Source organism: Podarcis muralis, chromosome 8 (assembly GCF_964188315.1).
Source record: "Podarcis muralis chromosome 8, rPodMur119.hap1.1, whole genome shotgun sequence".
In the NCBI taxonomy this organism is placed as follows: Eukaryota; Metazoa; Chordata; class Lepidosauria; order Squamata; family Lacertidae; genus Podarcis; species Podarcis muralis.
This window is the reverse complement of record NC_135662.1, coordinates 72054496-72078955: the sequence shown is the minus strand read 5'-3', so window position 1 is coordinate 72078955 and position 24460 is coordinate 72054496. Positions and strand designations below refer to the sequence as shown.

At 43.1% G+C, this 24460-nt stretch overlaps 1 protein-coding gene across 4 annotated transcripts in view; it reads right to left on the bottom strand.

The window, feature by feature from the left end:
* The window catches only part of CDH10 (cadherin 10), a 128176-nt gene that overhangs the window by 23649 nt on the left and 80067 nt on the right, over positions 1 to 24460 (bottom strand). For all 4 annotated transcript variants that reach the window (XM_028737928.2, XM_028737929.2, XM_028737925.2 and 1 more), the window contains 3 exons: positions 16629 to 16923; positions 4713 to 4832; positions 3316 to 3483 (listed from right to left, as the gene is read on the bottom strand). In XM_028737928.2, coding sequence (XP_028593761.2) covers positions 3316 to 3483; positions 4713 to 4832; positions 16629 to 16923 — 583 coding nt within the window. The remainder of the gene's footprint in view (positions 1 to 3315; positions 3484 to 4712; positions 4833 to 16628; positions 16924 to 24460) is intronic.

The window sequence follows — 24460 nt, the reverse complement described above, 5'->3', positions numbered from 1 at the left end:
TGCATCCCGCACAGATCACGTTCACAACCCGAGCATCCACTGTATAGACAATGTTATTCAGGAGGCATTTTTAAGCCTGGTTGTCATTGTTTTCTTAAAAAAAAAAACAACCCTTGGTAGCTCAGGAGGCAGGGTTTAAAAAATTGAGTAGTACTTTCACTAATGTGCTTTTAGTAACATTTATTTACTTTAATTCAGTATGCATATGTTAGGCCTCCAACAATATTTTTAAAAGGGGTTCTCTTTTCCAGATATTTCACCGAAGAAGGATTGAACAGGCCTTTTGCGGATCAATAAATATGCCAATACAAATATTCCGGGCACCTCTGTTTTATGTTATGGCATGCTAAGACTGAATATCACCTCACACAACTTGCAGCAGATCTTAAAGTTGTTAAAAATAATGCATCCATGGGACAGCTGGAGGTGGGGGCTATGCTCCTATTTCTTCCTCTCTCAGGCTATGTGTCTCTCTCTGTGCATGAGTCCATCTACAAAGTTAATAAGTCAAAAGAATTATTCTAGAGAGTGCAAGTCTAACCAAAAGTGACATGTGGATGCTAAGTTCAAATGAGAATGTGTGTGTGTGTGTGTGTGTGTGTGCAAGTGTGTCTGTGTAGAGGAGGGAGGTTTGAAATGTCCATTGAAGCCTACGTTTGACCATGACATGAACCTCAATATTACCACGGGCCTTTCCTCGCAACTTGAGCCAATGCGTAGTAAAAGCTGCACAGAATTGGGTGGGTGCTCAGCCAGCACGCTGGTGCTTCCAGGGCAGTGCCTTGCACATCGGGCCCCAGATCCGATCACCTGGGTGGTGCTCAGTAATTTTCAAAAAAAGCATACAGCGAGAAAGATGGCAAGCAAGTTAAGAGAGTGCAAGAGGAGTTCTGTGCAGTTCAGTAGGCCAGATACATGCCTTTATCCTGCTGCGTGTTGTGTGTATGTGTGTAACCTCATTGACTATAGCACAGTAACCTGATTATTTACTAGGTCGGAAGCACATACAGCATAATGTGCCTTCCACACCCATCTCGCTGGCTTGGGCGCGACATCTTCATCCATGCCCCAACTAGTGTGCTGCCGCGACGTCATGATGCGGGGGCCAATTTGGTGCCCCTGCCTGCCACAATGGCTTCTCATGCAAAGTCATTGTACAATTAATAAAGGTGCAATTTCCTCCTTTGCATCCAATCACCCTATTCTGGAAAAGTCATTTTTGTCATATCTATTTCTTTAGTATGGAGTCTAGTGGAGAGATTACAAATTAAAATAAATTTAAAAGTTTGTGTTGTTTAGTCTAATCGGAGGAATTAATCTGCTGAGCATAGGAATTGTGGTGCTCTGTACATTATCTTCTTTCTTTCCTCCTCCTCCTCCTCCTCCTCCTCCTCCTCCTCCTCCTCCTCCTCCTCTTCTTCTTCTTCTTTAAAAAAGCTTTTCAACTGTAATCCAGATTGGTGTTAGAACTGCATTGGCCTAGTAAAAAGGTAAAGGTAAAGGACCCCTGACAGTTAAGTCCAGTCGCGAACGACTCTGGGGTTGCAGTGCTCATCTCACTTTACTGGCCAAAGGAGCCGACGTTTGTCCATAGACAGTTTTTCCGGGTCATGTGGCCAGCATGACTAAGGCACTTCTGGCGAACCAGAACAACGCACAGAAATGCCGTTTACCTTCCCGCCAGAGCATTACCTATTTATCTACTTGTACTTTGACGTGCTTTCGAACTGCTAGGTTGGCAGGAGCTGGGACCGAGCAATGGGAGCTCACCCCGTTGTAGGGATTTGAACCGCTGACCTTCCCTAGGCTCAGTGGTTTAGACCAAAGTGCCACCCGCGTCCCTTTTGGCCTAGTAATGATGCTCAAATTCAGGAGTCAGAAGTGAACTCTCCCTGCTTAGAAAAAACAACAAGTCATTATTTGCCAAGCCCCCAAATTTGGGTTTGGCTTGTAATGACCCATCTTGGTGCCAACATTCATTGCCATTCGATTGCAATTCTCCACTTTCCATGGGAAAGGACAGGGTTGTAGGAATGATAGGGAGAGCTAGTTTGGTGGGCTTCAGCAGCTTTCAAGATCACGCCTTTTAAGGTATTGTTGGGTCTTGATAATTCTGAGTCATAGAATCATAGAATCATAGAGTTGGAATAGACTACAAGGGCCATCGAGTCCAACCCCCTGCCAAGCAGGAAACACCACCAGAGCACTCCTGACATATGGTTGTCAAGCCTCTGCTTAAAGACCTCCAAAGAAGGAGACTCCACCACACTCTTTGGCAGCAAATTCCACTGTCGGACAGCTCTTACTGTCAGGAAGTTCTTCCTAATGTTTAGGTGGAATCTTCTTTCTTGTAGTTAGGATCCATTGCTCCGTGTCCACTTCTCTGGAGCAGCAGAAAACAACCTTTCTCCCTCCTCTATATGACATCCTTTTATATATTTGAACATGGCTATCTTCTCAGAAAGAGCCCGTTGCTTCTGGGGAGCCCAGGAAATGGAGTTTCCAATGCCTCTCTACTTAACAGATTGACAGGTGTGAGTTTCTCAAGTTCTTCCAAAGCAATTAACTGAATCCAGCAGCAACTAGGCCTACATATGCAGTTTCTGAAGCCCCCCATACCAACCCATTGGTGGGAAGGGCTTGGGTTCAGCTGCAAGGGCTTTTCCCAAACTTCCTTGGGGAAAGCTCCGAAGTAAGATCCACAAGCTCTTCCTGAGACCAGAAAACACGGGAAAACTTCAACCAATTGCATTGCCATTGCAAAGGAGCTTTTCCACCGGTACTCATGCCTCCATGATTTCAATAGGCTTAAAATGCACATAACTGTGAAGTGCATAGCCTTGTATTTACAAAGTTCCTTAGCTTTTTAAAAAGCAGCTTCTGCCCCCAGGTTAGATGTGTCCTGCTTCAGCATTTAATCAGGGAGTTCATTGTACTCACCCCTTCCTCTCTTTTTTTGTTTTGTTAATTCCATTGATAAAATTATTAATCTCCAGGTCGCAGCAAAGGATGATTCGTTCTTAAAGCTCTGCCTATTTCCCCCTCCCCTTCTCGATTCCCACCTTCACCCCAAATACCAAGAACTATTCTGGGGTTTCTGCAACTGTGACTGCTGCTGCCCCTCCCCCAAACAAGGATGTCCCCGTTTCATTTAATTTTTGTTTTTAATAACAGCGAATAAATCCGTGTATAAGCCTTGTGTTCAAGTGTGTGCCCCATAATCTAGATTTGCTTTAAATTAAACCAGATGGCAGTCGCCTCACTCTTTTATTCTGATGCTTTTGTAGTACAGAAGGGCTATTAAAGGAAGCTTACTCTGGGGGAATCGAGGCGGATTGTCGTTGACATCAGTCAGGGTGATGTTGACTGTCGTGGTCCCCGATAATCCACCCATCTGGCCTCCCATGTCTTTTGCCTGAATGACAACTTGGTACTGCTCTCGGTTTTCCCTGTTCATGTTTGGTAGAGCTGTCCTGATGATGCCTTGGAAGAAAACAAGCAAGCATTTGTTAACATTGCTGGCATTCACTTTGCATGGCAAGTCACACACACAAACACACAAATAATGTACCCATTATAACATTGAGAGGGTATATTTTAAAATGTCAGGAATAGTTCAGTAAAAGATTGGCCAACACGCTGAGAGATCAAAAGCAAGCCGTAGAGAAAAATCTATATATTAGTGGGTACAAAACTCTTTGCATGTATTATTATTATTATTATTATTATTATTATTATTATTATTATTATTATACTGCCCTTTAACCAAAGATCCCAGGGCAGTGTTTAACATTAAGAACATAATTTATGCAGCATAATAATAAAAATATAATCATAAAATAATCATAATAAAAGCCCCCACCCTGTGTTTCACAGGCCACAGCTTATTTAATGGCCGATGGCCTGGGTAGAGAGGAATGTTTTTGGCTGGCATGTAAAGACATGAAATGATGGCACCAAGCAATCTCTTTGGAGAGAGCATTTCATGTTCTCATGTTCTCACCCTCCAAACCTTTCAGGGAGGGGGGACATATAAGCTAGAACAGTGGTACCTTGGTTTTCGAACCCAACCACCGATCCGATTTACAGTGGTACCTCGGGTTAAGTACTTAATTCGTTCCGGAGGTCCATTTTTAACCTAAAACTGTTCTTAACCTGAAGACCACTTTAGCTAATGGGGCCTTCTGCTGCTGCTGCGCTGCTGGAGCACGATTTCTGTTCTTATCCTGAAGCAAAGTTCTTAACCTGAAGCACTATTTCTGGGTTAGCGGAGTCTGTAACCTGAAGCGTATGTAACCTGAAGCATATGTAACCCAAGGTACCACTGTACTAGTTTAGTAAATGCAGAGGACATTTTACACAGGAGAGCAGTAAAAAAAAACAACCCACTCCTTCCTTGCCTATAAATCAGAAGCGGTACAGTCCAGAAATCTACCACCTCTCGCTGTATACTGTATATAAATTAGCTCTTACATTGCATCCCCTATATTTTCCCCACCCCCTTTCTGTTTTCAAAGTAGAAAATTAATATATCCAGGATTTATTCAGATTACAGTCATCAAATTTGCATTTTAATACTTCTCACACTTTAGAGTTTCTGAAGTTACCAGAATATGGCATGCAGCTATAGGTACTCTGCTTCACTGAGTGACTGGCAAAAAGGCATTTGAGTCCTTCTTGAAATATAGAAAAATAGCAACAGCATCCCTGACCTGTTTCTGGCTCCACGGAGAAATATGGTTGGCCTTGAAGTATGCTATAGATGATTCTGGCACTGTTGCCATAGGAAGGGTCATCTGCATCAGTGGCTGTAACTTGCACAACAGAAGTACCTATTCAAATAAAACATAGTTCCGTCATCTCGAATGCTGAAAGCATTATACACTGCATTCAAAGTAGCCCTATTAACAACTCCAATTTCCCGTTCTGCCTCTGGAATCTCTTGTCATAGAAGCCCACATTTTAAAACAAAGAATCTTGGGTGGAGAGTCAAGGACATCTGGGTACCAATTTATATCATCAGTGCCTCTGCATGATGCCCGGTGGGTCATGGACGCTCCAGAAATCTTCAAAGCATGGAGGCTAGCAAAGGTCTAAATCAACACAGTTTTGAGCTGCAGGACTCAAGGTTACCCAGATGCCTCTCCCTGCATAAATTAACTCCTGAAACGCCCCCTCCTTGCATGAATTATTTGAGTGACACTTAATTTCCCTTGTAAATGCTGAACAGAGTTTCAAGGCTGTATTTCATTTCACATTGACAAATATATAGTGTGGTGTAAGCAAAATAAAAATGGGTTCAGACACCACTGGTGGCAGACCATGGGGTCTCAAATTTCAGTGGTGTGCTGTGTAATACCAAATCTATACACACACACACACCCCGGCTTCTCATGATCCATTCTAAATAATAACTGTGGCAACTCCTGCAGTGCCCCTGAGCTTCGGCACCTAGTGTGACAGAACCTGCCATGCTCCCCTAAATCCACATATAATACCATCACCCACAGACAGAAAAGAAGGTTCTTGTTTTCAGTTCTAGGCGGTTTTCCCTGATTATAATATATAGGGGGAACTCAGTCCTGAAGGAGCGTCTCCAACCCTATCGTTCAGCCTGTACACTGAGGTCCAGCTCCGAGGGCCTTCTGGAGGTTCCCTCACTGCGAGAAGTGAGGTTACAGGGAACCAGGCAGAAGGCCTTCTCAATAGTGGCACCCGCCCTGTGGAATGCCCTCCCATCAGATCTCAAGGAAATACACAACTATCTGACTTTTAGAAGACATCTGAAATCTGCCCTGTTTAGAGAAGTTTTTAATGTTTGATGTTTGATTGTGTTTTAATGTTCTGTTGGGAGCCGCCCAGAGTGGATGGGGGAACCCAGCCAGGTGGGCAGGGTATAATTAATTTATTTTTATTTTTATTTTTATTTTTATTTTTATTTTTATTTTTATTTTTATTTTTATTTTTATTTTTATTTTTATTTTTATTTTTATTTTTATTTTTATTTTTATTTTTACTACTACTATTATGGGACCTCTTTTTCTAGTAAGATAGCACTATTGGTATGTATTTTAGATGTCCCTCTGCCTACAAAACTAGTATGTCACAGAGAATGCCAGGACAGAATTCTCTCCCTTCCCATGCTAGTTTCCTAGGTGGAGGATTTTTTAAAAATTATTTTGTACATTCAGTCATCTGCAGCCTCACCTGATGTTGTAAGTGGCAAAGGAATGTAAGGATCTGCTTTACCCTTGCATGCTCTCCAGATATTTGGGACTTCCATTGCTGACTGGAGCTGCAATTGTAGCACAAAAGATCTAGAACGTATAAAGTTGGGGAAAGCTGACTTACACTGCTCCAGAGGGGTCTCTCTTTTTTAGATCTGCCTATAGATACCCAGGTAGGGACGCGGGTGGCGCTGTGAGTTAAACCACAGAGCCTAGGATTTGCTGATCAGAAGGTCGGCGGTTCGAATCCCTGTGATGGGGTGAGCTCCCGTTGCTCAGTCCCTGCTTCTGCCAACCTAGCAGTTCAAAAGCACATCAAAGTGCAAGTAGATAAATAGGTACCGCCCCGGCGGGAAGGTAAACGGCGTTTACGAGCGCTGCTCTGGTTCGCCAGAAGCGGCTTAGTCATGCTGGCCACATGACCTGGAAGCTGTACGCCGGCTCCCTCGGCCAATAAAGCGAGATGAGCGCCGCAACCCCAGAGTCGTCTGCGACTGGACCTAATGGTCAGGGGTTCCTTTACCCTTTACCTATAGATACCCAGATAGCCGTATAGTAAAAGCTATGGTTTTCCCAGTAGTGATGTATGGAAGTGAAAGCTGGACCATAAAGAAGGCTGATTCCCGAAGAATTGATGCTTTTGAATTATGGTGCTGGAGGAGACTCTTGAGAGTCCCATGGACTGCAAGAAGATCAAACCTATCCATTCTGAAGGAAATCAGCCCTGAGTGCTCACTGGAAGGACAGATCGTGAAGCTGAGGCTCCAATACTCTGGCCACCTCATGAGAAGAGAAGACTCCCTGGAAAAGACCCTGATGTTGGGAAAGATGGAGGGCACAAGGAAAAGGGGATGACAGAGGATGAGATGGTTAGATAGTGTTCTCGAAGCTACCAGCATGAGTCTGACCAAACTGCGGGAGGCAGTGGAAGACAGAAGTGCCTGGCGTGCTCTGGTCCATGGGGTCACAAAGAGTCAGACACGACTAAATGACTAAAGAACAACATAGATACCCAGAACTGAACTTGGGGACCTTTTAGATGCAAAGCACATTCTCCAGCACTGACCTACAGTGATTTCTGCTGAAAGGGCCTTATGCAAGTTAGCTACCTAAGCAAGACCCAAGCCATGATGATTCTGATGGAAAGACGTTGTGCCCCTCCTGTTGTTGTTCTTGCTATTCAGCAAGAATTAGCCTTCTAAATTCCAGCTCAAGGCTATCCACTTTTTCTTCGTCATTTATACTGTGCCTTGTGAAATCACTGTTTCTTTAAAAGAAAACCTCTTCAGCATCTTCCTTGGAGGTTAATACAAAAGAAAAATGGGGCAGTATCTAAACGTTCCCAAATCCGCCGCTGAACAGTGCATCGTATTTCTTCCCTCTTACAATGACTGTGATTTTGCCTTATGTTGTAGAGTAGACATTTTAACGAGGAGATTGAATTAGTGGCCACAAATGCAAAGTTACCGTGCTAATGCTTGCATGTGTTTCTTTATTTCCCCCTGTGGGATTTGAATGCTGAATGTAGTCTTTTCACGCATTATGTGACAGCAAATCTGGGTTTGCCAAAAGATTTTGCATTCAATAGGGAGCTGCAGCACATTCGGGCTCTCGGCTGAGTGTGCCTGTAAGGTAGGTGGTTGTTTCAGTCACACATAAGTTTTGTGGGTATGAATCAGCCCTCAGTCAGTCTCCAAGACTTTATTCTCATTGAAGAGAATGAGGCATCCCTTCCTCATTTGTAACCTTGTGTATACTTGCTGAGAACGGTGCAGACATGGATTGATGACCTTTGCTCTTTTTATTGCAATTTGTGCCCATATATGAAATATACTGAAGATCAGGTAACATGCAGTTTCCTTATAAATAGTAGAAAACACTAATGAGATCCATATAGATGCTATTATTTTAAGTACAGTGCAGTTTTTTAACGTCTCAGAAGTCGAAAGTTTCAGTTTTCGAATGCCGAAAACCTGGAAGTAGCTGCTTCGGTTTTTGAACACTTTTCAGAAGTCAAACGTTCATGCCACATGAGTTTTCCATAAGTAAATGCTTCTGGAAGTAAATGCTTTGGTTTTCAAATGTTTCGGAAGTCAAACAGTCTTCCGGAACGGATTACGTTCGAAAACCAAGGTACTACTGTATAGATTTAGAATTTGATTCAGGAGGCAAAAATAGTTGTCCCTGGGGATGCAAGGTGGCTACAAAAAACTATAGGCCCGTGTCTCCTCCTTCTCTCTTCCTCTCTTTGTGGGATATGACATCATATAATCATAGAGATGGAAGGGACCCCATGCGTCATCTAGTGCAACCCCCTGCAATGCAGGAATCTCAGCTGAAGCATCCATGACAGATGGCCCTCCAATATGTGTTTAAAAACCTCCAAGGAAGGAGAGCCCACAACCTCCAGAGGAAGACCATTCCACTGTCGAACAGCTCTTACTATCAGAAAGTTTTTCCTGTTGCTTAGTCGGAATCTCTTTTGTGTTTTCCTGCTTCCACTCTTCTTCACTGGTTTATCTTTGTGGGTAAAATTAGTGATGGTACCACATCATATCTGACACATGGCCAGGGGAGCAGGGGGAGGAAAAGATGCAGGGCTACAACTTTTGATGGCTCTTTTGTGTCTGATGAAAGGCTGTGACTCAGTTGCAGAGCATGTGTTCTGCATGCAGAAGGTCCCAGTTTAACCCCCTGGCATCTTTGAAATATTGTGTTTTAATGTTGTAACCTGCCTTGGGACCTTCGGGTAAAGGGCAGGCAATTAGTTAGCTAACAATATTGTTGGGGCAGGACTTTGGGGCAAATGTCCAGGGTTTCACTCATCACAATACGCTAGGGCTACCATGTTTCAAGCAGTGAAAATCCGGACAGAAAAGTTGTGGAGCTTCTTTAAGTTTTGCCTAAAATTGCTGAACTTTTTGGGCAAAATCGCAAAAGCAAAGGCCAGGAAATTGGGGGGGGGGGACAGAACTTCCAACATGGGCTGCCATGTGTCCAGGTGTTCCCAGATATTGGACTGATTTCCACCTCCACACTGCTGCCAACTGCACTATTCCGGATATGTCCAGACACATGGCAACCCTAAAATATGCAGAAGAACTCCCAAAATAAAGCAGAACACTACACTCTGGGGAAGAAACCTCTGTAAAGCAGGTAAATCTGAAGACTAAAATTACCTAACTGCATTGCCAAGTTCTGCTTATTCATCAGTCAATCTGCAATGGGTATTCAAGGTAGAAGGTATTTATTCCTCAACTTTAGAGTTGAGGTCTTTTGCAAAGAAGTCCTGAAACACTACCACTTGCCTCCAGAACACTTGCACTCTTGCTAGAGGCTCAGGCAAAGCACAGTTTCATTCATTGCCGATAAAATGATGGATAATTAAAGCAGGAGATGGGATTCAGTCTATTGAATTCGATAAGTTTGTAATGAATAATTTGGCCAGCTTTAAAGGCATGGTGGGTTCTTTGCTGTAGCTTCCTTGCCTTCCGCTTTGCCGCGCTGAAATGTATGAGCTTCTAATCAGCTGGAAGACTTAATCCGTTCCAATCCATTTGAATACATTAAGGGCCTTTCCCTTCTGTTTCATCTCAACATTTAGCCGGTTTAGAAACCGCACAGCCTTCAAAGGATTCTGAGGTACAATTAAAGCGAGCCCTGACTCACCCTTGCAGCACCACCCGGCTTGTTACTTTTCTGCTTATTATACTGTTACCTTTTTTAAAAAATCGTTTTTATTCCTTGCCTTGCCAGCCAGTTTCTAATCCCTTTCAGTGGTGCACCCAGTGCCCCGTGCTTTGTACATCAAATCTTTTGAAGAATCAACGAGTCCTTTAGCAATTCATCGGAGGGTATCAGAAGCATTTTGGGAAGCCAAACAAATTTCCCACTTCTTCCTTTTCGTTTCGTTTCATTTTTCTCAGTTCAGGAATAAGCTAAAATATTATTCTGGCTCACCAGGCAGGTATCTCTTAACACTCTTCCTCATATTTGCTGAAAGCAAATTCTACAGCACAATGTAACACTTCTTCTTCAGAAAGATTAAGTGTACTACTAAGCTATGGAAGGAGGTGGGGGTCAGAGCTTCCTAACACAGCACCTATTTTGCAAAGACAAGATTCCTAGGATTCAGTCTCTGCGATTTATCTCAACATCTGAAGTAACACAGGGGAGAATGGATTGCGTCCCATGAGGCAGCAGTGGTTGGTGGGAAATGACATTTTTAAACATTCTTCCCTGTGTTAAAAACTCTCTGAAACACCAGCGCAGGTGGGAAAGGGTTGGAACAGCATGTTTCTCTTGCTTCGATAGATTTCTAGATGCAGGAGGTGCATTCAAAACTTGAATCCCCGACTAGCTGGCTGAATTAGTGCAAGCCACATTGTAATTGTCACCTCATTTCTCGCTCTCTGTGTGTGTGTTTGTGTATTTTTCCCAAGCTTAAGTCTTTTGAGCTTCCAGAACCAAATTACATAGGATGAGCAGGTATAACGACACAGAAACAGATACCTGGACGACACCACCAAAAACTGCAGATTGGGTGAGCACCAAAACTATTTTTGAATGCTCTTTAAAATCAACAACACCTTGCATGCAGCAAACGAGTATACATTAGACGGCCCTCTTTCTGGTGCAGCTAATACATGCAATAAACTTTCTTTGAAACAAAAATGGAAGAGCATTCGACAACTTGACACTCTGCCTGCAGACAGCAGCGCTACAGTGTCAAGAGTCTGCCTCTTATTCTCATTTCCCTCCTTATTCTGCAAAATGGAGAGCTCTCAAAAAGATTCTTTCAGGTCATTCTTTAAATGAGATCCCTGTGATAGTCTTCCTAATGCGACAGGAATGACTCCAAGCGTGGTGATCATAGCAGATAGCCACAAATTCAAAGAGTGGGGTGGTGGATGGAGATGAATGTCCCAGGCCACTCCTCTAAATGCAGAGTAAGTCTGTTTTAAGTCTGTTTGTTCTGCCTTAAGTGGCAGCGCAGTTTGCTGGGTAGAAAAGGGATGCACTGTGCTTGCATATCCCCCACTTCAGATCAGTGCCGCAGTTCTGTAATTTTAAATTCTGGACCGAATGCTCCTGTTGGGAGGGGGCAGGCGTGCCAACTTGAATAAAATATTGGGGAGGGGGCATGGAAGCCCCACCCTATATAATTAATCATATGACACGGTGCACAAACACCTTGGCAATGGCAATGCTCATTAACATTGGGGGGCACAGACCCCTCAAATATTTTATTGGGGGGGGGGACAAAGCCTCCTTGGCCCCTAGGAGTTGGCTCCGATGCAAGAGGGGGGATGGTCTCCTTAGATTGCAATGTGCATTACTTGTTCTCTGGTCCATAGATCAATATTGAAACATAATTGGAATTATTGTTTTTCAAATGAAATGCAATAGGTACATCAAATGAAACAAGGATTTTAAAGGGAGGCCAAAAGGGACGTAGGTGGTGCTGTGGGTTAAACCACAGAGCCTAGGACTTGCCGATCAGAAGGTCGGCGGTTCGAATCCCCACAATGGGGTGAGTTCCCATTGCTCGGTCCCAGCTCCTGCCAACCTAGCAGTTCGAAAGCACATCAAAGTGCAAGTAGATAAATAGGTACCGCTCCAGCGGGAAGGTAAACGGCATTTCCGTGCACTGCTCTGGTTTGACAGAAGCAGCTTAGTCATGCTGGCCACATGACCCAGAAGCTGTACGCCGGCTCCCTCTGCCAATAAAGCGAGATGAGCACCGCAACCCCAGAGTCGGTCACGACTGGACCTAATGGTCAGGGGTCCCTTTACCTTTTAAAGGGCATTTTAGCAATGGACAGTAGGGGAAAACACGACTGGGTACATCGTACCTCCCGAGTGCCCTGGGAAAAATGGGACAGCCCGGTTTTTCGCATGAGATCATAGTGGCCATTTTGGGTGGCTTAACCTCATTCTCTTGCCTCAGAAAAGTGCTTTCTAGGGGCGAGAGTGAAGGACGGCTCCCAGAGGACAAACATCCTAGTTTGGGGCTTGAAAAAGTGGACATTATGGGTACAGGTCCTACATCTGAGTGGGCAAAGAACAACAGGTTATTAATGCCTGAATCTCTCTTTGTAGTTGGCCTTGCCATTTTAATTGTTGCATTTGAAGGCACACTAACTGTGGTAAGTGCTGCCCCTACTATTATGCAGGGTGAGGAAGAGTGCTTCAGGCAGCAGATTTTGGCCTAAAGTTAAAGAGGTGAATGCTATCATTTATTTAGCATACTACTTGCATTGCCATGGATTGGGGCATTTTGAGTGGGGTTCACCCCACCCCCACATGTACCAAAGCATACTGGTCTGTCTCTGAAATGTGGTTTCACAGTTGCCAGTTTCCTTCCCCTGCAACTGGGCTGAATTCTTTTGGGAGAGGAAATATACAGTAAGCCCCACATATATTGCATAAGCCAGAGGTTTTCAACCTTTCTGAGCCCACGGCTCCCTTGACTAATTACCTTCTTTCTGTGGCACCCCTGTGGGGCTCAGGAGCCCAGTTATATCACCCATTGCCTGCAGAGCTGGCACTCTTTTTCGATCACCCTCCCTTGTGGAGTGTTCCCTAGGCCTCCTCTCCTCTCCCCTCTCTCTTGGGAGTCCTCCGGGCAGCCGAGGCTGCCACACCTGGTCTCTGAACTGCCACCCCACCCCAAAGAGAGGTGCCTCCTCACACTGCCCCACAGGGGCCTGGGAAGAGGATGTCCCCATTCCCCTGGGGAGCTTGTAGCCAGGGCTGCTGCAAAAAAACAGCTGTGCAAGCCTTTGGGAGGCAGAGATGTGAGAGGGCATCAGAGGAGGGAGGGAAGGAAAGATGGACAGAGGCACTCCTGACTATCATTCAAGGCACCCTAGGGTGCCACGGCACACTGATTGAAAACCACTGGCATAACGCCAATAATACCCTGATCTGAAATCATGTTCAATGCATATGGGGATTGATAATATGTTTTGCTGTGGATTTTTCCTTTGTATTGTTTCTTAGTTGTGTGGTGGAGTAATAATATTGAAAGACCACTCGGGCAAATGAAGGAAATATGATGGGTGCCCAGTTGAGAAGAATTACTGTGGCTTTGGAAACAGGAAGAGAAAACATATCATACTAATGATGGAGTGAACGAAAAAGCCTGAGGACCAAAAGCATGTGGTAGCTGCTATAAATAGTTGGTCAGACTTCTGAAGAGAAAGACAAAAGGAACGCTAGCTGGAAATGATGGCAGGATAACTGCTGCAAACCGCCTGTGAACCCAGAGGGAGGTCACACCTGTGTGAAGTTTGCATTGATATCCCTGAGGTAGGAGGGTAGAAGAGATTAGAGGGCCGAGGGACCAACGAGGAAGGATGACAGCAATCAGCAATTCTGAGAAACGTAGGTGGGTTAATTCATAGGATGAGCTGCTAAAGCCCAAAGATCCAAAAGTAGGAAAAAGGTGGGCAGAGAAATTAAAGACAGAGAATAAGTAGGTTAGGAGAGATGAATAGAAGGGACACAGTGAAAGAACAGCGAAGGATAAAAATCCTAAAGAGTTTTCAAAGCCGCAAAGTCTTTCATTGGCCTTAGCAAGTCAACAGAAAAGCCGTGGTGAAGATAACTCACCCAGAGATAATAAAAGAACGGGGGCGTCGTGTTGCAGCCAAGGAAGAAAAATCATATCCAATATATATTTCTCTACAAGTTGCTGCCGTGTGAGAGACAAATTGCATTGTGGAGGGGGCTCCTCAAACCAGGGCTTAGACTAGAGCCTCTAGATCTTTTAATCCAGCCCTGAGACTCCCGGGATAATCACCGATTGTTTCATAGACAGTGGATTAATATTTAGGACATAAGTACTACTTGTTGAGTGATGAGACAGAGAGAGAGAGAGTTAAACAGCTGGTGTGGCAGGATCTTGTTAAGAATGCAACCGTAATGTGATGTGTTCCAAATGTAACGTGTTCCAAAACAACTGTGCTGTGCTATACGGGACTCTCCGGAAACATAAGGACACACAACCTGCATCCCATTTTAGTGCATAGAAATAAAATGAGACTTGTGAACTAGGGAGAATGGAGGAGAAATTCAATTTGTTTGGATTTTAATGAGAAACTACCTAATTTGCACTTGTCAGATCAACACGTAAACCAAAACACAGCTGTCTTTTGAAATTCACACTTCTCTGAATTTTGGGATGTAGTTCTACAGCTAAACAATGAGTACCAAAATGCATATACTTCGGGTAAGTGTGCATAGAAATGCATTATATTAGGGGAAATTGTTTGCAAAAGTAAAAACTGCATAAAGAAATAGGCACCAAGATGCTGACAATTTATCATGAGAATTTTTAAGCAACGAATCCCAAATTGCTGCAGAAATGTGGAGAACTGAATCGAAGACTGGAAAAGTGAGAAGCTGAGAGAAATCAAAATTGAGATTGTCCATACCTAATTATGACCCTTCCTCACACTGCTATTTATCTGGCAGACTCCTGAAACATTAGGATGCCAAGTTTGTGGCACATCATGAATTATTTGTTTTTAATCGGCCAGTTTGGATTTTTTGAGGGGTGAAACTGAATAGCATTGTGGCTGCCTGCTGCTACATGTGACTAGCTATTCGTGGGAAGCACTCAGCCATGTACAGATAGCTCAACTGGTAAAGCATGAGACCCTTGAATCTCAGGGTCATGGGTTTGAGTCCCACAATGGGCAAAGGATTCCTGCCCTTGCAGGAGGTTGGACTAGATGATTCTTGTGGCCTCTTCCAACTCTACAATTCGATGATATTATGATTCTATGTCAAACAGATCCACTGATTTACTTGTAAATACAGTTTTCATTCTACAGGCACAGCTTCATGATCTTGTATGCTTCTGAGAAACACCATTAGTTCAAAACCAAGTAAAACAAATAAAAAAATAATGAACGAAGTTTACTTATATCTGCAACAACTAATGGTGTAACAGTGCTAATCCATGAAAGCTCATTCAGAAGCAAGTTCCAGTAAGTTCAGTAGGGTTTACTCTCTACTAACCAAGCTTGGGACTGTAGGCTAAGAAATCTAGTTTCCATACACATTGCAACATGAAATTGAACCTCCTTCCATGGACCACACTCAATGTATATGGGAATCAGATTGAATGACTTGCCACCAGATTTGCTCTGTGACACAGATGTGCACCTGCAGCTATTCTCTGTGCATGGCTCCTAGTCCAGAATGGAAACCTGCACATCAAAGCTTGCTTCCACACATAGACCTGCTTTGCTGGGTCAGTGTGCACTAATTTGCCATTTGTGTCTTGGTAACAGAGGTCTATTGAATTAAGGAGCATCCCGTCCTGCGTTCTGGGATGGCTAAAAGTGCACAGCTTGGATTTTACACCAGATAGCTAAGAACATTTTCTGTTAGGGAACTCTGAGTGAACAACTCATGCTTTTATGCTCGGGATGTAATTGGTTGCGACATTTGCAAATGGGGAACAAATATTCCTTCTGGTCAAATAATGTTTTAGAATCTTTGTTTTATGGCTTCCAATGGGTTGATGCACTTTCTTCTCTACGCATGCTATGGACATATCAGCGCAATGTATCTGAATCCTGATCCAGGAGTTTATGCTAGATTACCTTCCAGTTCTGTAATACTGTGACAATAAAAGTTATATTCTAGTATTCTAGTATGTACATTTATTCATTAGTAACCACTGTGGAGTGATGGATTCTCACTAAGTTTTAATCACAGTCGTTCTCCCAACTAGCTGTTTAGCCTCAAATTATCCACTGTTCCTTCACTTTTAATGGAGAATATAGATCAATGGGATACAAGTAATAGGCAGGGATCCATAATGGATATAAAATGCATCACAACAGCAGCACTACTACCATAAGGATATGAAGTGTGTCCCCAAATACATGTTTGGGTTAAAAGTGGATCCCAGATCCAAAAACATTGAAAACTATGGATCTAGATCTGTGGTTCCCAATGTGGGGCACATGCCCCACAGGGGGGCAATTTGATTTTTAAGGGAGGGTGATTTGATTTTTAAGGGGGGGGGCGATTTGAGAATGAGTTATTAACAGTGAATGGCCTTTTAGGCTTCCTCCACGTGAATAGGAGTCCATTTTTTGAATAATAAGAATTATATGTCACTGGGGGGGGGGCATCAGAATTTTAGAGACAGGTGGGGCATGGCCCAAAAAAAGGTTAAGAACCACTGATCTAGATAATGCAGTTCCTCATTCCATTCCATTCCACTGTTTTTCCTTAAAAAGAAAAGAAAAGACCTAATTTATGGCATCTCCCCTGAAAAACGCAATTCCCACCCTGGCTGCCTGAATTTACAAGAACAGAACATATGTGGCATCTCACCTTTGCAGACATTTATTTCCATTTGAATGTAACACTCACCAACAACTGACATTTCAGGAACACTTGCGGTGTAAACTTCTTCAGGAAATGTTGGTTCGTTGTCATTGATGTCATGGATTTTGATGACAAACTCTGATTCAGGCTCCACCGGCCTGAGTGTTCTCCTGTTAATAGCCTGGGCACGTAGGGTGTAGTAAGCTTTCTCTTCCCTGTCAATTCTTCGTGTGGCATGAATGTCACCTGTTCGCTCATCAATAACAAAAAGAGTGCCAGCTCCATCTCCTGACAAAATGTACTTGAGGGACCCATCTCCTTTGTCCTGGTCAGAGTGAAGCTAGGGTTGGGTGGTGGGAGGAGAGAGAGAGAGAGAGAGGGGGGTATTTAATAAAATGGGTCCACTTCTTCAGAAGACAGTGAGTCACACAAGTTGCTTCAAACAAAATATGCATTGACAAAGCCAAGTCCCTTTCAATTTATGCTGACTCAATACATCACCAAGTGTGTGCGTAGAGCATTAAAATTCTCATTTCCCAATAATGCACAGAATATTCGTTAAGAGCTCAGCTCCCATGGCAGATTTTAGTTTCTCCGGCAACACCTGTTCCGTGCTGTGGAACATTTCTGTCACAAATCTTAAAGAAGAATTTTATGGTAATGCTGACCTTTTCTTCCCTTGGAAAAGAATCTATTAAACATTCACAACCTGTTGTGTTAGTTGTAAATTCTCTAAACAGATAAAGGACAAGGCGGGGTATGTGATAATTAAGAAAAGCTGCATAACTAGTGCCGGAACTGCAAATTTTTTGAAAGAAAGCTTGTTATTTCTTCCCAAAGAGCAAATGGGGAACAAAATCTTATGGAGAATCTTGCAGTCTCCCTAGGTGCTCTGCCTGTGATCTTAAGGTTAATATATTTCCTCGGCTTTCTCATTCACCAAACAGTGCTATCTCCCAAAGAGCTGAAGCTGGTTAGTGATTCATAAAGCTGTTTCAAGTATGGCTGAACACATGTTCTGCATGCAGAATGTCCCAGCTTCCATCTCAGGCATTGCTTATTAACAGAATTCAGAGGGCAGAGCCAAGAGGACCATGACCTGAGACTTTTCATTCCTAGTAGACAATAGCAGTGTCTCCATCAGTATGGTCCTCCAGATTAATTATATATAGTCCATCTGGCTGGGTTTCCCCGGCCACTCTGAGTGGCTCTCAACAAAATATTATTAATAATAAAGTGATAAAACATCAAACATTAAAAACCTCCCTAAACAGGGTTCCCTTCAGGTGTCTTCTAAAACTCAGATGGTTGTTTATTTCCTTGACATCTGATGGGTGAGCGTTCCACAGGGTGGGCGCTGCTACGGAGAAGGCCCTCTGCCTGGTTCCCTGTAGCTTCACTTCTTGCAGTGAGGGAACCACCAGAAGGCCTTCAGCATTGGACCTCAGTGTCCAGGCAGAACAATCGGGGTGGAGATGCTCCTTCAGGGATACAGGGCCAAGGCCGTTTAAAAGTCAGCACCAACACTTTGAATTGTGCTCAGAAACGTACTGGGAGCCATTGTAGGTCTTTCAGGACTGGTGTTATATGGTCTCAGCGGCCGCTCACAGTCACCAGTCTAGCTACCGCATTCTGGATTAGTTGTAGTTATATGTGGTTAGACTTCACATCCCAACAGTCCTAGTCAGCATGAGTTTAGTTGTAATCTGAAAACAGAGAGCCACAGGTTTCCCCTCCTGTCCATAGAGACACATTTTATTTTACAAAGGGGAAAAAAATCTCCCCTCTGTTATTCTTCTAACAGCTTGGTCAGACCTCACTTGGAGTACTGTGTCAAGTTTTGGGCAACACAGTTCAAGGATCCCTATAAAGTGGAACAGGGGATAAATAAAGTATGACCAGGGGATAGTGACAAAGCTGGTTAGGGGCTCAGAGTTTGAGTCCTATGAGGAAAAATTGAAGGGGGGAGATATTATTCCTGGACAAGTGATTATTAAGAGGCAATATGATCTTCAAATATCTGAAGGTCTGCCACATAGATGTGGAAGCAGATTTGTTGTAAGTACCTCCATAGGGTAGGGCACAAACGAATAGGTTCAAATAACAAGAAAGGGGATTTAGGGTAAGCATTTGGGGGGAGAAACCTCTTGATAGTAAAAAGACTACTTTGGTTAGAGGTTTCCAGTCAGATTCTGGATTACCTACTGGTAATAATATAGTGGTGAACTTCAAGGGGTTGAACCTAGAGAACTTTCCATCTCTGTCGTCGTCATCATCATCATCATCATCATCATCATCATCATTATCATTTATTAAATTTATTATTCCACCTACGGGCCTGATCTGGACCCACAGCCAAAATATTTTAACCCTCCAAGGCTTCAATGAATTTGAATGTAGTGCCAAAAATAAAATAAGACGCAGCACTAGGATAGGCCAAACACCCTTAGTTTGAGGTTAACTGTCCCCTTCCTGCTCATTAGAACTGCATGCCAGAATACCGGCCCAAATTTCCTCCCATGAAATTACAGTGAAAAGCTCGCACATTTTTCTGAGATAATGGCATTGCAAATTGATTTTTTTTCAAAAACCAATTAACACAGAAGTGAGCAGTAAACTTCCACTAAATTCCACTAGATCAGGCATCCCCAAACTTGGCCCTCCAGATGTTTTGGAACTACAACTCCCATCATTCCTAGTTAACAGGGCCAGTGGTCAGGGATGGTGGGAAACGTAGTCCCAAAACATCTGGAGGACCGAGTTTAGGGATGCCTGCACTAGATTTTCAGGAGGGGTTCTGATGTTCTGAGAAAGATCACATCAAATGTGGAAACCTTCAAGGAAGGAAATATCAGGAAAACGGAATAAAGTGTTGTATGAATGCAGTCTGCAAACCCAATTCCCTTAATTTTTCAAAATGGAGGTCCCTGGAAATGTATCAGAACCCTTCCTCAAATTCAGCTGTTCTTTGCCATCAACCTCATGCATCTTCTGCTACTCAGCATATCTTAAGATCTAAGGCATCTTTCCATATCCGATACCTTCATGAGAATGTGGCAGCATTCTTTTCCCCATTTTATGAGCTTTTCATGCATCAATACAATAAAAAAGTATTTGACAGTGAGAAAGGACAAATCTTTAATGTTTTCTACACCTGTCTACTCGGAAATAAGCACCATAGAGTTCAATGGAACTTCCTTCCCAGATAAGTGTGAACAGGATTAAAGATTTAATGGGCTCAACTCAAAATGGAATTTACGCCAAGGAGACCGATTTCATCTCACATTAGTAACACTGATGCAGGAAGAAATACATGCAGAAGAAAGAATGTAACTTTCATTTGATGTGCATCAAGCAAGTTCAAGCAAACAATCTGGGGTTCCCCCCCCCCATACAAATAATCAGCCATACGGTTATGTCCCTAATGATCATATTTGCATACTGATTTCATTATATTTAAATGTTAACAGCAGCAACAACTTTTTCTGTGTGTAAGCAATCTGCTAGGCATTTGCATGCTATAAAATGCATCCTGGATAATGTGCTTAAGGAAATATGTATCAACCTTATGGGGGGGGGGGAGAGAATATATCAGAAAACCTATAATGAGTGAAGAAACCATTGCAGGCTTTTTAAAAAAGACCAGATTCTTTGAGGGGCTGCCCCCATCCCACCTTGCAACTTCGATTAAGAACAGAGGAACGCTAATCAAAAACTGGAGCAGTGATTTGCATGATCATCTTCAGTCATATCAGCCAATATAGAAATTAATCACACAATCATTAATTCAGTTTTGAGATGAAGGATGGGATAGGGACGGGGGGGCGGACTACATTGATACCTCTTGCTGTCTCAACTATTTTATAACCAGTGCTGTATTTTGAAATAACCACAGGTTTCAGGACCCAGTAACATCAGCCGTGTCCAATAATAACTTATCTCCTCCACCAACAACAACATCATCAACTGAGGTTTTGGCAGAGCCTTCACTTTAAACAAATCAGAATCCGCATTTGCCCAGCCTTCCAAATGGGGCATACGGGGAAAAATCTGCTCAAATCTTTGCTGCAGGTCATTTCCAGATGTTTAAAGAGCAACCCTGGAAGAAAGGAAGCGGTCTTCAGAATGTGCCCACTGGCACCAAGCAGCAAGACGTGTTTTTTTCCAGAGCCAGCTCTAAGCAACATCCACATCTGGCATCACATCCGGATACAGATGTTGTCCTATCACCAGATGAAGAGCTAACATGGAGAAAGAAGCTGCAGGCCATGCCTCTAGCCACACCTTTATGACATAAGGCTTCCTCTAGTCCATGGGTAGGCAAACTAAGGCCCGGGGGCCGGATCTGGCCCAATCGCCTTCTAAATCTGGCCCATGGACAGTCCGGGAATCAGCATGTTTTTACATGAGTAGAATGTGTCCTTTTATTTAAAATGCATCTCTGTGTTATTTGTGGGGCATAGGAATTCGTTCATTACAGTGGTGCCTCGCAAGACGAAATTAATCCGTTCCGCGAGTCTCTTCGTCTTGCGGTTTTTTCGTCTTGCGAAGCACGGCTATTAGCGGCTTAGCGGCTATTAGCGGCTATTAGCGGCTTAGCGGCTTAGCAGCTATTAACGGCCTAGCGGCTATTAACGGCTTAGCGGCTTTAAGAAAAAGGAAACAAACTCGCAAGAACTCGCAAGACGTTTCGTCTTGCGAAGCAAGCCCATAGGGAAATTCGTCTTGCGAAGCACCTCAAAAAACGGAAAACTCTTCCGTCTAGCGAGTTTTTCGTCTTGCGAGGCATTCGTCTTGTGAGGCATTCGTCTTGCGGGGCACCACTGTATTATTTTTCAAAATATAGTCCGGCCCCCCCACAAGGTCGGAGGGACAGTGGACCGGGCCCCTGCTGAAAAAGTTTGCTGACCCCTGCTCTTGTCCCACATCCACTGTCAGGGCCATCCCACCCATGAGGCAAGGTGAGGTGATCGCCTCGGGCAGCAGGATCCACAAGGGCAGTAGATCTAGCCTCCAGGGAATGCATCGCCCACTGCCACAGGGACAGCTCCTTGGAGGTCAGATCTGCCACCTCCTTGGCATCCCCCATGCTTCCTTTATAGTGAGCTCTTGGCAAACAAGAAGCACTGCTGGTCTTTTCCCACTGCTTGGGAAGAAATGGCAGAGACTGTCCTCTGGGGTCTCCCCCTGCCTGGCCAGATTCAGAGCAGGACCCTCCCCAACGACAACAGCCTTTGATCACCTTTTCAACCATAAGGTAAGGATGATGATTTATTTATTTATTTATTGCCATTGTGTCTTTTATTAATGAAATTCATTAATGTCATTACAGATTTAACTTCACCCATACATGTACATACTATATATATATTCTTAAATTAGTTTAACTTAGAATGTAAATTAGATCTCCTAATTCCACTTAGATTTCAGCTAAGCTAGACTCATATAATGGTACATAAAATAAAATAAAACAACAAAACAACAACAAACTGAAGTAAAATAAATATAGACTTCCCATCATTCCCTGATATAGTTGACATTTGTGATTTTGAATGTACTTATAATTATTATCTTACATTTAATATACTTTCTAATACTTTCTTGCAACCTAGTGTACTGATTTTCCTTTATTTCTTAATATTTTATGTACACAAGGGTCATTTAAACACTACCATAAATAATATGTTGCTGTTATTTTTTTGTAAGTATCTCTTAAACATTTCCCATTTTTGAGAAAATAATTGTTTGGTGTTACCTCTTAACCTATTTGTTAGTTGAGCCATTTCCACATAGTCCAATAATTTATTTTGCCATTCTGTTAGCGTTGGTATCTTTCCCCATAAGGTAAGGATGATTTGATCCCCCCCCTTCCTGAGGTAGATTTTCATGCACCTCTTTCTTCCCAGTATAGATCTCTATAAGAGCGTGGGTTTGAAAGACCTCAGTTCAAAGTTCACCTCAGCCACAAACTCATTAGCCGGCTTTTGTCAAACCCACCAAGTTCTTTTTTTAGTTTCCTTCTCATGACTGTGATATGTGCAGCATTGACCTAACTTAGAACCCAGGCTGTTAAATTTTATTCAGGAGCAGCGGTGGTGATGGCGCTGTTTGTGGAGGTTCTTTATGTTCCTTGGAGGTCATTCTGTAATGGGTAGAGAAGCTTTTCTTCCCCTGTGCCTGTTCACCCTTTCTGATCATTTTAACTCTGGGGAGGCAAGTACAAAGACAGCTTGTCAACATGTCATACATGGGAAAGCAGGTATATTTCCTCCCTCAACTCAATTCAATGAAAGAAGGAAATTGGTTCTTTGGGTACAACATAAAGTGCCCATTGGCCATCTTAGACTGTGGTCTAAACCACTGAGCTTCTTGGGCTTGTCATTCAGAAGGCCGGCAGTTCAAATCCCTGTGACGAGGTGAGCTCCCGTTGCTCTGTTCCAGCTTCTGCCAACCTAGTGGTTCGAAAACATGCCAGTGCAAGTAGAGAAATAGGTATCGCTGTGGCGGGAAGGTAGACGTCGTTTCCATGCCCATCATGGTGTTCTATTGCACCAGAAGCAGTTTAGTCATGCTGGTCACATAACCTGGAAAGCTGTCTGTGGACAAACGCCGGCTCCCTCGGCCTGAAGCGAGATGAGCACCACAACCCCATAGTCAGCTTTGACTGGACTTAACCATCCAGGAGTCCTTTACCTTCTGATGTATGCACATTATTAGAGAGCAGAGGGCATATCAGTGCCCTACTACCAATAAAGCTGAAGAACCACATCCTCCTTTCTGCAAAATAGCTATAACTATGACAGGTAGGGTTATTGCAGTGACTGCTCGGGGGTGCATTGTATCTTTGAGTGCTCCTCAACAGAATAGCATCCTCTTTGACGGATCTCTGTCAGTGAAGACCAAACTGCATAGATTCAGTAGTAGGAATAGCCACGAAACTGGCTGCAAGGCGGTGATCTCATAACAGTCCCTGAAGTCATGGAACCTTGAACAATCTGGTCATTCAGAGATCTCACCCAAGGAGATCAAGAGATCACACCAAAATATAAATTTCATTTGCCAGTGGGCCACAATGCCGAGCCCCTAATTATAATCATTATTGTGATTATTTACTGCTAGTACTATCTATTTACTAGTTCAGATTTAAAAAACACACAACTATTTTCTTTCTCTGTCAGAACAACAACAAAACAAAAGGGGGGAATTAAGCTGTCAGAAGGAGCAGGGAGCTCACAAATAACAGTGAAGTTCTCATTTTCTGTCTTACACGTAAAATGTTCACACACGTCTTTTGGCTAATGGGCATCTGCGATTTATGTCAGCCAAGCTGAGAAAGGAAAAGACATCTGTTTCACTTAGCAATTTTGTTTCCCAAAATGATCTGCTGTAAAGATGTGGTTTTGTTTTTATATCTGTCTCGGATATTTTGCAAACTGTTATTGCAATGAATTCCTTTCTTCTCTCCCCAATGGTAGCATTCCATTCTTCAGCAGTCAACACCACATCTTCCTCTCCGGAAATTTGAATAAATCTGAATATTTTGCACATTCATTTCCCACATTCATTTCTTTATCATCGGGACTTCACCTACAGCAACCGCAATTACTGAACGTGATAGCCCTGCATTCCAGTAATAACATATGGTTCTTCCCTATGAATATATTAATTGGTGTGATCTAACATAGTGTTGTTAAGATGAAAACTATTTAAGTGTTGTGACTCATAAATGCTTCATAACGTCAGGAAGGAGATTGCATGAAATGGGTTCTTGCATATTTAAGTTCAGTAGAGATCTGAAAAGTGACACAGCGGCTAGAAAATGTATTTTTTTTATTTTTTTTACTATGCTTTCTAAATTAATTTTTCATCCTTTTCAG